The 12,857-nt window shown below is 36.6% G+C and overlaps 1 protein-coding gene across 1 annotated transcript in view; it reads left to right on the top strand.

Moving 5' to 3' along the window:
* Positions 1-12,857, top strand: part of LOC113230309 (lachesin-like) — a 166,435-nt gene that overhangs the window by 62,029 nt on the left and 91,549 nt on the right. The window contains exon 2 of the mRNA XM_026464184.1: positions 12,435-12,551. Coding sequence (XP_026319969.1) covers positions 12,491-12,551 — 61 coding nt within the window. The 5' untranslated portion in view covers positions 12,435-12,490. The remainder of the gene's footprint in view (positions 1-12,434; positions 12,552-12,857) is intronic.

Here is a 12,857-nt window from a genome sequence, read left to right on the forward strand (position 1 = left end):
ACCTAAACTAAATAAATTATTTTTTTTATTCCTGACAGGAAGATAACTTTAATCCACCTGATGTAAAATGAAAAGTGGAATCCAAAAGTGAAGGAACGTAGTGCAGTGTTGATAGAATCATTGCCCTAGTCTATCACAGTTTCACCGAAAAAAAAAAATAAAAAAAAATTTTTCAATATCTGATACATGCCACTATTGAAATTACAGGCGGCACGTGGGACTTGTCAACTTATGTCTCAGGATTATGTCGCAGTGGCAGTGCCACTCAGATCTTTGCGATTTAACGTTCTGAGTAGAACTGCAATTGCTATGATCAGGCGTGTCACTTACCACCAGACGCACGACTTGTTCTTGCCATCACTCGCTATCATGAAAAAAATATTGTTATTCTATTCTTCTCATTTTTGTTTAAATAAATTCAAATACTGTAGATATATGAAACATAATATTTTATATAACTTTGAAATATTTGTACAACCTCTTGATCAATTAATGGTGGATATAAAGTTAGAGAAAGTTATGAGAGTTGCGGACTTCAATAATAATAATTGGTACTACCAGGGGATACCACCTCTCTTATTTAAAGATTCAAAATGTATCTTTAGGCAGAGGAATAGGCGAGAATCGGAAATAGACCTGAATTAATTATAATAATAACAGTTGTACATGAACCAAAATAAAAAGATATTTTACGTTACGTATGCCAGAAACTGAAACCTAAAATAAACAGAAACTTGTATCCTAAGGTACCAGAATAAGATAAGTAGCAGTAGAGTTTGTTGTGAAAGAGTTCGCCCAGGGAAGTACTGTCGCCTTACCTATTTGTAGCGCCAAGCAGTAGTGTCAGCACTACTGCGTTCCAGTTTTGAAGGGTAAGGATGCTAGTGAAATTACAGGCACATTGGACTTGTCAACTTATGTCTCATGCGATTTACAGCTCTGAGTGAGACTGCAACTGTTAAGGACAGGCGTGTAGCTTAACCATAGACGTACCACTTATTCGTCCTATCACTTGATATTATAACAAAAAGAGAACATAAGTGTATTTTATTTACAAACTTCTTGAAAATCTGTTATGTGATTTTCTAATATGAATATTTTTCTGGGCCTCAAGTCTGCTAATTATAAATCATTTCAGTTGTGTGTCCAAGAAGTGTCAATGGCAGGATTTTGTACGTTTGGTATTCTGCTAAAAGCATCGAGTTTATAACCAGAAATAGAGACGAAATAAGGGCCATCCATCCTTGGCAACTCGTCAGGCAAATGGGCCTTAAATCACTTTTAAATATCATCTCTCATTTGCACTGTAATCATAAATTAGAAAGCTGAATTAGCACGGCGCCAACAACTGACCAGTGTATAAGTCTCCGTATATTCCAAAAATATTCTGTATTCATTGTAATAAAGACAATATCTCTAACTATGGGGCCTATTCCATTTGGTGATGTGAGAAAAACAGCAATACATCTAACTACAAAACAAACGGAATCACATTTCATCGGTAATTAAATATTAAATATGTAATTATTTCAATTATCGGCCATTATAACAAAGGTCAAGTTAAATTGGTCGTTTTTGAAGTGAATAAAATTGACAACACCCGTCAATTGTTTCGAATTCGGGCTGATCAATCGGAGCGCAGTTGTCACCGTAATGATTTGGCACAATAGTTTTCAAACAAATTAAATGATACTTCACTTCTATGTCTGGCTAAAAGTTTAGCGCAGCTTGTCAGTGACTAGCCATGGAGCTGCTATTCAACGGTCATTGTAATTTTTTGGTATTCGAGTATGGGTAGTCGACAGCAAGTCGATGGTATCGTTTCTTTCAGTGGTTTCTTGCCATTGATTTACACTGGTATATTATTGCTGATTAAACGAGATACAAATTAAGATATGCATAGTAATTTCCATGGTAAGGAAACGTCCATCGTTAGTGATTGAATGAATAACGTCACTGCCACTCGATTACTTCAAAATTGTAGCAGAATTACAAATTACTATTTAAATTGCAATCATATGCATATAATTGCAATATAATCTCAGTGGAGTCTCGACATAATTGCAATGATGATGTTTTAAGAAAATTAGCATACTAGGCGGTCCAGTTAACACGATGTGTTAATAGGGCCTCATAGCATGCTAAACGTCGTGCAGTTTCATGACTGTAAGCGATTTAAAATGAATGTCGACGGTATTTCAATGTAAGTTCTCCATCTCAACTTTCAATTTAGACGCCTCGGTATCTAAAAGTGGTTACACACGGCGACGTTTATCTTTATACACTTGCGATTTATAGTCGATGGCATCGAAGCAAACGCGCGGCTGCATCGATAAAAACGCGCGAAAGCATCGATACAAACGCGCGATTGCGTCGCTACACTTGCGATTTATTGGCGATTGCATCGAAGTAAACGCGCGGCTGCATCGATAAAAACGCGTGATTGCACCGATACAAACGCGCGATTGCATCGATGCGATCTGATATAAATCTAACTGCCTCACTATGATTCGCTTAGAACATGCTAGCTGGACAAAAATATTTATTGCGATTTTTTGCTTCATGGGGTTTTCTTATTACTTATAATGACTACCTAATTCAATTTTGAGGTCAGGGGACCCAATTTGAGAGAGTGAGTGGTGGTTTTATGGTTAGATAAAAAAAAATCCTTTTCTCATTTCAATAATAAATATATTGTAAAAATAAAAAAAACAACAACGAGTTAATTCAAGTTGTGACAAAAAGCTTTAGCAGGCACAAATTAACGATTAACTAATTAACTAATACTTAACTTATGATCTATATTTATCCAATACCTTATAATTCTCTAATAGTCCATAATTAACTAATACTATCAACTAATCCCTAATTCTCGGTATCGCTAATTTCTATATAAATAAATAAATAAAAATAAATAATTCTATATCGCTAATGTACTCGTAGTCATGCATGTTGACATAAGGACTGTTAGTATTTTGACTTCGATTTACAGAAAACACAAATAAATATTCATCAGCGGCTTCAAAACTGGTGAATTTTTGTTTGTAGGTGCTGTCACTGGAACTCACATCACAACCCCACTTGCTTATAAGAGTGAACGGTGCCTCTAAAGAAGAAGAATTTAGAACTTCATGCTGCGCATTCATTAAACGTTCAACTGTCTTATTTAAAACAGTTTGAAGTTTAATTTCTGCACGAATTTCATCCACAAATAAATTTTCTTCAGGAGGAAAACATTCCATCTTGCCTTGCCTACGACTATATACATTGATGGAGATTGTATACCTTATGACCTGCTTTCATACTCCACTTCCGCGTTTGCTTGTAGGCGCGGCTTGTAATATGCAAAAGCCTCTTCCTTCGTTAAGCACCTTTGACTGTTATTTTCACTATCACTGACAGTAGCTCTCATGGCTTTGCATTTTTCGAGACTTTCTTTAGCGTCCCTAATGACAGCAGTCAAGTTCTAGTGCCCAGACAGTCGCACTGAAAATTCTGCTGTAGCCACTAACTGATTAGTGTCGCGGGTACTGAGCAGATCCTCAACTCTTCTCCCTTTCGTTTTATCACTGGACTCTTCAAACTCTTTGCTTGGATGTCCAGAAGTTGAAGGTGCAGTGGATGAAGATAGCTTTGCGTGGCAAAGGGATACTTTAGAGATGAAGTCTATTGACATCCATTCTTCATTTTTTTTTTCAAATGTTATCGCGGTTCTTTTTGTACGTGTACCATTTTTTTTTCTAAATTTGAATCAAATGCGCTGATTGTCTTCTTTGGCGTCCTTGAAGAATCTTCGGTGATACCGGAGAAGTTGTATTTTGAAGACAGTAGATAGAGAGAAGATAGGTTCCGGTTTTCTGTGTCATGTTTAAGGCACTCCTTAAAAAGTTCGAATCTTGAGATTGCGAAGAGGTCCTCTAGAAAAAATAATGAAAAATATATGTTCCACAGCAGTCCACAGCCTAGATTTACTATTATTGAAAAAGAAAGAGTTCAAGCCACCATATATTATGTTACTTTTAGGTCTGTGACACACGTTGGCTATACTTTCCGGATCCAAAATACATAAAAAAGCAAGAAAAAATTGGTTAAATTTAAATTTGGGATTGAGTAAAAAAAAAACGGGCAGTAACTTGTTACATTGTTTTATAAATTAAAATAGTACCTTAACCTTCAATTCCATCAATAAAACCAACAAAAACTACTATTGCAATCACTGTCATATGTATTCGCGTCAAATGCAAAATTGCTAATGATAATTAGTGCACGTACCCCTTGTCTTATACATATACTTACCTGCTTTCCTTAATTACCGTGACTCCCAGTGTAATTAAATTCTTGGAATTCGAGATTCGTGGGTTTTATCTATCATATTAGTAAACATTTTCCGGGAAATTCGATAATAACTTTTATCCAGCTAGCTTGTTCTAATCTATATTCTGTAATCTGTGTTCTAATCGAACTATAGTGTGCCTCTGTGGCCGGACGGTTACCATGACTGCCATGCAGAGGTCCCAGGTTCGATTCCCGGGCCGGGAGAAATATTTGTATGGCCTACATTTATTTATCTCGTTAGTTTGGGTGTAATTTGTGATTGTCTATGTGTGTGTCGATGGCACCCGCGATACAGGGTTTCCCTAGCGCGGGGCTATGTTGAGTGTGTGCGTTAATATTATTATTATTAAATCACAAGCGTAGCGATGCAATTGCGCATTTATGTCGATGCAGTCGAGCGTTTGTATCGCATTTGCATCGCTACTGCATCGCGTTTGCGTAGCTGCTAAAAGTCACCATATGTAACAGCTCTAAAGTGTACGCTATATATAGAGCATTGGATGGTCTGTTTACAAATCGTTCTCTAAGCCTCTGTCCTTGTCCCACATCGCTGTCACCGCTTCCGCCCTCGCTTATCTCTCGGAAGTGCCGTAGTTCCCATTGTATCCCGCAATAGTCGTCGTAATAGACGCAATGTAGTCGTAATCGCGTAATCGACTACTGAGCCAGCTAACGACTCTTTGATTAGAGCAGCTACATTTAGCTCTTGGCACCAATTCCGCGGCGATCACATCATGTCATTACCGAATCAAAGCAACTAATTACGGCTTGCCTAATAGCTAAGACTTACCGATATTAGGTGCTAGTAGACTTCCCAATATCTAAGACTTGTTGTCATCCATCCATAATATTACCCTAAGAGCTAATTCCAAACACATGGTACCACGATTTCGTTTAACCAAGGTAAACGACTCTTTTACGAGGAACTGCATTATACGTTTTTATAATAACATTCCGGAGCATATATTAATATTTTCATTTCCTGAGTTTAAAAACTAAATTAAAAATATTTTGATTGAAAAGTCATATTACAGAATTGAAGACTACATGTTAGATAAAGATATATGGAAAGACGATATGGCTCTAGATTTCACACAAATTTAATTCAAAGTGTATTCCATAGCATTTAAGTTTATTTGAAAAGAGCAGTTCTTAGAGTTTTTTGCTCGTTCTTCTCAGGGAAGTCAGCGTAGTGAACGAGCAGTAGCTGAAAAGTAGCTTAAATGTGACGTTTCCAAGTGTAAATTTATTTTACCTACTATGGAATAAATGATTCTTTGGCTATGATTTGACTTCATAGTACACAAAGTTATAGACAGTATTAGCTTATTACAATGAACCTAAAGGCATTGTATACAGATATACGAGGTAATTTACTTAACTGCCTCCGTGGCCGAACGGTTACCATGCCGGACTGCCACGCAGAGGTCCCAGGTTCGATTCCCGGGCAGGGAGAAATATTTGTATGGCCTACATTTATTTATCTCGTGAGTTTGGGTGTAATTTGTGGTTGTCTATGTGTGTGTCCATAGCACCCGCGACACAGGGTCTCCCTAGTGCGGGGCTATGTTGAGTGTGAGCGTTATTATTATTATTATTATTAATATGATACAATATATAATTCAAACTACTTGTTAAGCCCGGTGATTATAAATTGGACTAAATTATGTATACATAGTCGCACATTGAAACCAATATCGTTATTAAACGAATATCGTTTTTCAAATTTAAACCTACTTCCAGAAACCTTAAAGGCCATTTCCCGAAAGTTGACTTTTTCATTTAGTGACTATATTGCTTTCAGCATACGTAATGTTGGCTTATTACGTCTAATTAAATTGTCTGTTAATGGTTAATCGGGTGCTAATAAAAGATCACTTTAATATTAACTTTTTTTATGAAACCAAGTGTTGCGTCAAACAAGTCGAGCACCTCACGCTTGTCTATAGCAGTTTCAGAGCCACTCAGAGCTTTAAATCGCCGCTCACATTACCGCTTTGCGGCAGAAATACGTGGCAGTACTTCCCTGGACAAACTCTTTTATAAGGAGCTCTAATGCTACTACAATTTTGATACATCAATACGTATAAGAATGTTATATACTTCTATGGGAATGTGTAATCTATGTACCACCTATACTCACTAAACATATTACTTCCTTCTTATTCATGTGATAGCGAAAAAAAAGTTTGGATTGCTCCTTGTGAAGGAGTTTATCATGCATCATATGTGGTGCATTTCGAGGGCCAAACGATGCTTGAGTGCATCACATATGAAGTATGGCCCTTTAAAAATCTAAGCGCTAAACAAAATTTGCATTGTAAGCTAGATATTTCTATTTACTTGCACGTATGGACCGCTAAAATTGTGACAATTAGCATGTGGTGCCGGATGACTTTTTAACCAATGTTGCGAGATTATAAATGTCAAAATAAAAAACACAAAAATAGAACTAGTACGTGCATGCACCGTATATGTGGCACCAAGTAAAGAACTCATACGCGCGTGTATCACATCTCGGGCTCTTGGGAAAATTGAGAAAATGGGAAGGAAAATAATTTTGTTAAAGGTTGTAATTTCAACGTATTTGCAAAATATAAAAAATTGCACGTGGGGGGTCAATTTCTGATTTCCAGTTACACAGAGAACGTGTTAAGAAACGTTTCCAATTTCTCGGTGCGGATCACAACCGTGAACAAAAATCTAAAATGGATAATCTACTGTAACCTCCTTTCACCCAAAGTATTTCAAAGATGCCTTTATTACTGAGGCTGCACAATTATAGAACGAGTCCCGTTTGAAATCCGACAGTCTAAGTAGCTTCCTATTTTTAAAACTGGGTTGCGTAAGTATATTTTAGTACGGTCCTAGTCTGCAACATCACAGAAGAAAAAAAACAAAGGAAATGCCTTAAGCCTCGATTATTATCAGAATCGCTGTCACCAAAACTCACACATTCTTATTTTCAGACACTATGAAACTTTGATAATGATTGGTCGTAGTTTCTAATTTAAAAAGAAATAACAAATTCTAGGCGGTTAAATATAATTTAAACTTTACCCTGTTGGTATATCGTTGAAACTTCAGTACCTATTATTACAAGTTACACCGTTTTGATTTTATATTGATATTTCAATTGACGTGCTGCCATCTAGCGGTTAATGCTGAGCGACGACGAATTCGAGATGTTTGCTTAATTCTCCAAAAAACAAGCGACCATACCGCAGCGATGTAAGGTTTACTTTCATTTCTTGCAACAAAAAAATATTAGCATAAACAAAAATTAAAATTTATTAAACTTACATAAAATAAGACTTAGCGATGATATGAAACACCACTGTAGATAGTATTACAAGTGCGACTATCATTTTTACACTCCAAAGTAGCTAAATAAAATTTCTACTATTTTCGAGGTTTTGCAGAGATAATTGACACAACGATAACATACAAAATGAAAATTACGAACTGAGCTTAAGTATGTAGAACGTGGCGTACTGTTCGTACTGAACGTGTCACATGTGTCACGCAAACTAAGCACTCCTATTGTATTTATTGTTTTGTGTGCAACATGTATATTTATCGGTAAGTATAAATTTATTTAGTTATATTTATATATACAAATATACATATATATAGGTATACAATATGGAACATTATTTGCCATTAATATAATGTTGGTTTTTATTTATGGATTTAAAATTATACTATTCGCACACTACATCTCCCACTCTGTTTAGTTTTCCTCTGCTTCAAACGCTGTCTGAAGACATGGCTCTTAACTATAAAGCTGACTTTGCCCACATTAGTTTTAAAATATTTAAGTAACATTTTTGTTGTTTTTTGTTGTGTGTGATCAATAAAATGTATATCTATCTATCTATATAGTTTTGTACAACAATTAAAAGTAGTTTACGTTTATTGCGAACGAACTTTTTACGACAACATTTTATTTTGGAAAAACGCCGAATTCTAAAACCTTTTAGGTCTGGCATTGTTATCTAAAAACATAACTCAGTTTGTAAAAAACATTGCTATGAACATATATCTTTGGAAATGAGGTTGCTCGTACATATGTGTGGGTAGTAATTTAGCTTTTTAATCAACAACAAAGAGACACTGATTTGAGAAACGTTTGATATTCATGAGATGTGCAAAAAGAATTCACAGAATTGGTTATATTCTGCAATTGAAACACTGCAAAGAAATAAAAAAATAACTCCTAACTAGACTTCAAACGCAGCGAAGGCGAAAGAATTGAGACGAAAAAGCTAATTTTGTATTAAGTATGTAATTTTGTAAGATTAACGAAGAACATTTTTGCATACAGATACGATCACAAGAAAGCTAGGAGATATTGATTGCGTATTTGCATAGTTAGACGACCTCCAAGGTTGAGTGGCTTACACACCAGTTTTCATCTCTGAGGCCCCGGGTTCGATTCCCGGTCGGGTCAATGTAGAAACTAACTTTTCTATATTATTTCGGGTCTGGGTGTTTGTAGTACCGTCGTTGTAATGGAAGTGCCAAGTACTATCAGAGCCGCTGTCGCCAAAAATCACACTGTCATAATTTGAAACATTATGACTCTATCTTACCTTGCTGGCATATCGTTGAAAGTTCAATATCATCAATACCTGTTATTACAAGTTACGACATTTTGATTTTATATTGAAATTTCAAATTTGCGGAACTCCGCGAACTGTTAGCACACAACTAAGCACTTCTACTGTATTTATTATTCTGTGTGAGGAGAGTATGTGAGGTTATCTCTAGTTATATATTTTATTGGAAATTAAACTATTTTTTCCATTGACTTACAATTATATGGACGTCGGGTCCGCGCTATAAAGTGTCCGCACTTGTAAGGCGCTAAAAAGTGTCCGCACTTGTAAGGCGCTAAAAAGTGTCCGCACTTGTAAGGCGCTAAATACGTATACAGAGCGCCAAACTCCGCTTTAGTCTTCATTTGTTCTACTGACAGCGCGATACTGCGATTACATTACAATTTAAATTTCGAATAGGTTGACTTGGGACATTTTTTTCGTGATTTTTGTATTAGACCCGTCGTCCATTTATTTGTAAGTCAATGATTTTTTCGGATTTATTTCGCACGTAATCATTTTGTCAAACAAACCAAAATAAAACAAACATAAATGTACATTTGAAAAAAAAAAAAATACGCGTTTTATATTCGAAAAAATAGTTTGTATTTGCACAACAATGCATAACAAATTCGATATTCAAATTTTACCTTTTAGACCATGGAAGAGGCGAAAGTCTAAAACAGATACGTAAGTGAAAAAATAATTATAAGTATCTGATTTTTTATTAGATTCAATCCGATAACTTTCAGTTACTCTGCAATTGTACAAACTAGAAAAACGCAACATATTTATCAATAAAAAATCAACCTTGAATTCAACAGATACTTTATTCTGATAATAACGTTGTTTATTTTTGTCAGTATTCATTTAATAATTTAATTCGTCTTATATCTAGTGGTTATTTGAGACTATTCAAAGGTGTAGAAACCATATATCAAACAAGTGTTATTTCACATACAAACAAGTGTTTATGGCTAGAGCATTATCGAATGTTCGTTGTGAATGTACCGGCTTCTCATTTAATCATACTACAGAGATTCCAAAGGCAATAAATACCTACACCATCAATGGGGTGCTCCATGGCAATATCTAATACACTCAACCTACCCTTACGCGCGCAATCCATTTCATTAAACTCCCCGCGTGAACGTTGCACATAGAATTTGGAATCGATAAAGGCGATAAACCAAAACATTGTTGCAAAGCTTGAAATCACTTCTCGGCACCAGTCGGCTGGATATCATTTATCTAAAAGCCGCTCCCTTCCGCCATCAAAACTAAATCAAGTAGGGCGAAGAACATAAACTCGACCGCCCTTGCAGTTAGATAAAATGTAAAGGGAAGTTTGATTCACTCGTGTGACACCGCACGTAGCTCCCCCGCGCCCCCCACCCTTTACCCGCACTCGTAACGACGTCTTTATATTGAGCTATCTCTCTATTTGACTACGTCTCATATCTCAGAGAGGAGGACACTTACGGAAACATTATTGGAAAACTCAGACCCTTGAAAACTTTACTAGTGATAGGGACATGTTTGCTAAAAAAATCCTTATCATATTTTATACAGGCATTCAATGGATTATGCACATTCTAAGACCCAAAGAGGAGATTCATAATCGCCTTGAGACGAATATGAGCAGTGAGTTTTTATACTCACTTTTAGACTGAAATGATAAAACGGAAATTCCTTTTGTTTGCCATCACTATTTCAGAGTATTGGATTCATTAAAGATAATTAAGACATCGGTCGTATAACCCACGTACACAGTAATACTTTCGATTGTTTCCTTTTATGTCCATACTAATTACAGCATAAAACCGGGGATTATGCAACTTCATAATTACAAGCAGCGGCGGCATGCGAATTGGGCACTGAAAAAAGTCATTGAAACACTTCTTAGCGGGCAAATATCGTCGGTGGCCTCCGAGGTGGAGGTTCATCTCGAGATAAGCGGGGAGGCGGCCAGCATCTGGGCCGGTAATTAAGACCATCTGCCTACGTTCAATTTTGAAACGCGGTGGATGAGAGTTGCCCCACGCCTTCGGGTCCATTCGGGCGGGTGCGAGCAAATTGCTAAACTTTCAATTAAAGAGTTGTTGTTCAAACCGCTCCCGGTTTCTCAACGAAATTATAATTTATTTCACAACGGAAACTCCAATAGACACTTGTTTCCAGTTCCGTTTCCACCCAGTTTGACGGCGTTGAAAAGAATCGCGGGAATTTACTAACAACTGGCTATTTTAACAACTACCCTCTCCGCACTCTCTTGAAAGCGTCATTATCCCCATAATTCCCGCCAACGTTTCAGCAATAATATTCGTAAATGTAAATGTAATTTTAAAAGCTTTTTCAACTGTTGTATTCTCATAGGTTTCGCTTACGAGTAAAATGTGTACTTATCTAAAAAACTATGAAACTGATAACAGCCGAGACATTGAATTTTATGAGAACTTACTCCGAGGAGTGCGCTTACACGTAATCATAGGAACTGCATAGAAGGAATTTAAATTCACTTTTAGTACTTGCGCACGTGAGAACGCTTTCAAAGTTCTCTTTTACATATTATTAATACATATTTTATTTTACAAAACCCGAGTAAGGAGATACGTACGTTGATAAATATTAATGTTGGAAATAAAACTATTTTTTTTAAGATCTAAACTTTCGTTTATTGAAATATCTAATCTCAACGGTACCCACATATAAGTTTATTATTTATTCCTCACTTAACACTATTCAAATACCTAAGTGCTGGAATGATCTGTCGCCTCCAGCAAAAAATGCCAACATGCTATATATTATATATATTCTTTAAAAAAATGTGTAAACTATGGCTCTGTCTATATAGAAGTCGAATAGTGATCGGTCTGTGATTAAATCCGGATAGAGTGACAAAATTAACTCCAAGGCACTACCCAGAACATCCAGACCAGAACAGGATCAATTTAGAAAAGTGTGTTTCCCAAATATTTTTTTTATAATAGCAAGTGACGGGACGAACAAGTCGTGCGCCTGATAGTAGGCTACACACCTGTCCAAAACAGTTGTAATGCTACTCAGAGCTTTAAATCGCAAAGATCTGAGGAGCATTGACCAATACGCACGTTACCCTGAGACATATGTACGTTACCAAGTCCTATTTGCCTGTAATTTCACCAGCACCCTTATCCTTCAAAACCGGAACTGCAGTAATTTCTCACTTAATGCTTGACGGCAGAAACAGGAAGGTGCCAGTACCTCCTTGGGCGAATTCTTTCACAAGGAGCTCTACTGCTACTTAAATTGGTCGTACTGGGAATTGAACCCGGGATATCATCATTTAGCGCCCACAGATGTTAACCTCTGGGCAACTGAGGTCGTCGTTATCTTCATTTTCGTATAAATCTGTCCTAATTGTATATCGTATTTCGTTTCGAAATTAGAATAAGTTAATTTTAACGAAGCACGCAGTAACTCTTCTACTGTAATAACTATGTTTGTATTTTGTTGCAGTATTGACAGTGTGGTACGCGCTTGCGGCTCGATGTGCGCCCGTGGGAGAAGGGAGCATGCTGGTGCACTTCTTGGTACTTAGCACCGCCCTCGCGGCCGCCAACACCGGCAAACACGGTGAGTCATCTATAGCACAGTATAATAAACAAATAGTGTTAGTCCTAAAAATGTAGCAGCGCGGCTTGTATTTGCGCAAGCTCACTGCGCACCGTGTACGGACGCACGCGCCATTAATTATAGAATAAGAGGCGTTCGCTCAGTGTTTAAAATATTTCTATGACCTATTTGATGAATGAAACTATTTTTCCGAGTTTAAATCGCGTATATTTTTTTTTTCAAACAAACGAACGTTTCAGGCCCTCTACAGGTCCCATGGTCGTGGTTGACTCAACGAAACGTTGGTTTGTTTGAAAAACAGATACA

Source organism: Hyposmocoma kahamanoa, unplaced genomic scaffold (genome assembly GCF_003589595.1).
Source record: "Hyposmocoma kahamanoa isolate Upper Pololo Valley unplaced genomic scaffold, ASM358959v1 63, whole genome shotgun sequence".
Taxonomy (NCBI): domain Eukaryota; kingdom Metazoa; phylum Arthropoda; class Insecta; order Lepidoptera; family Cosmopterigidae; genus Hyposmocoma; species Hyposmocoma kahamanoa.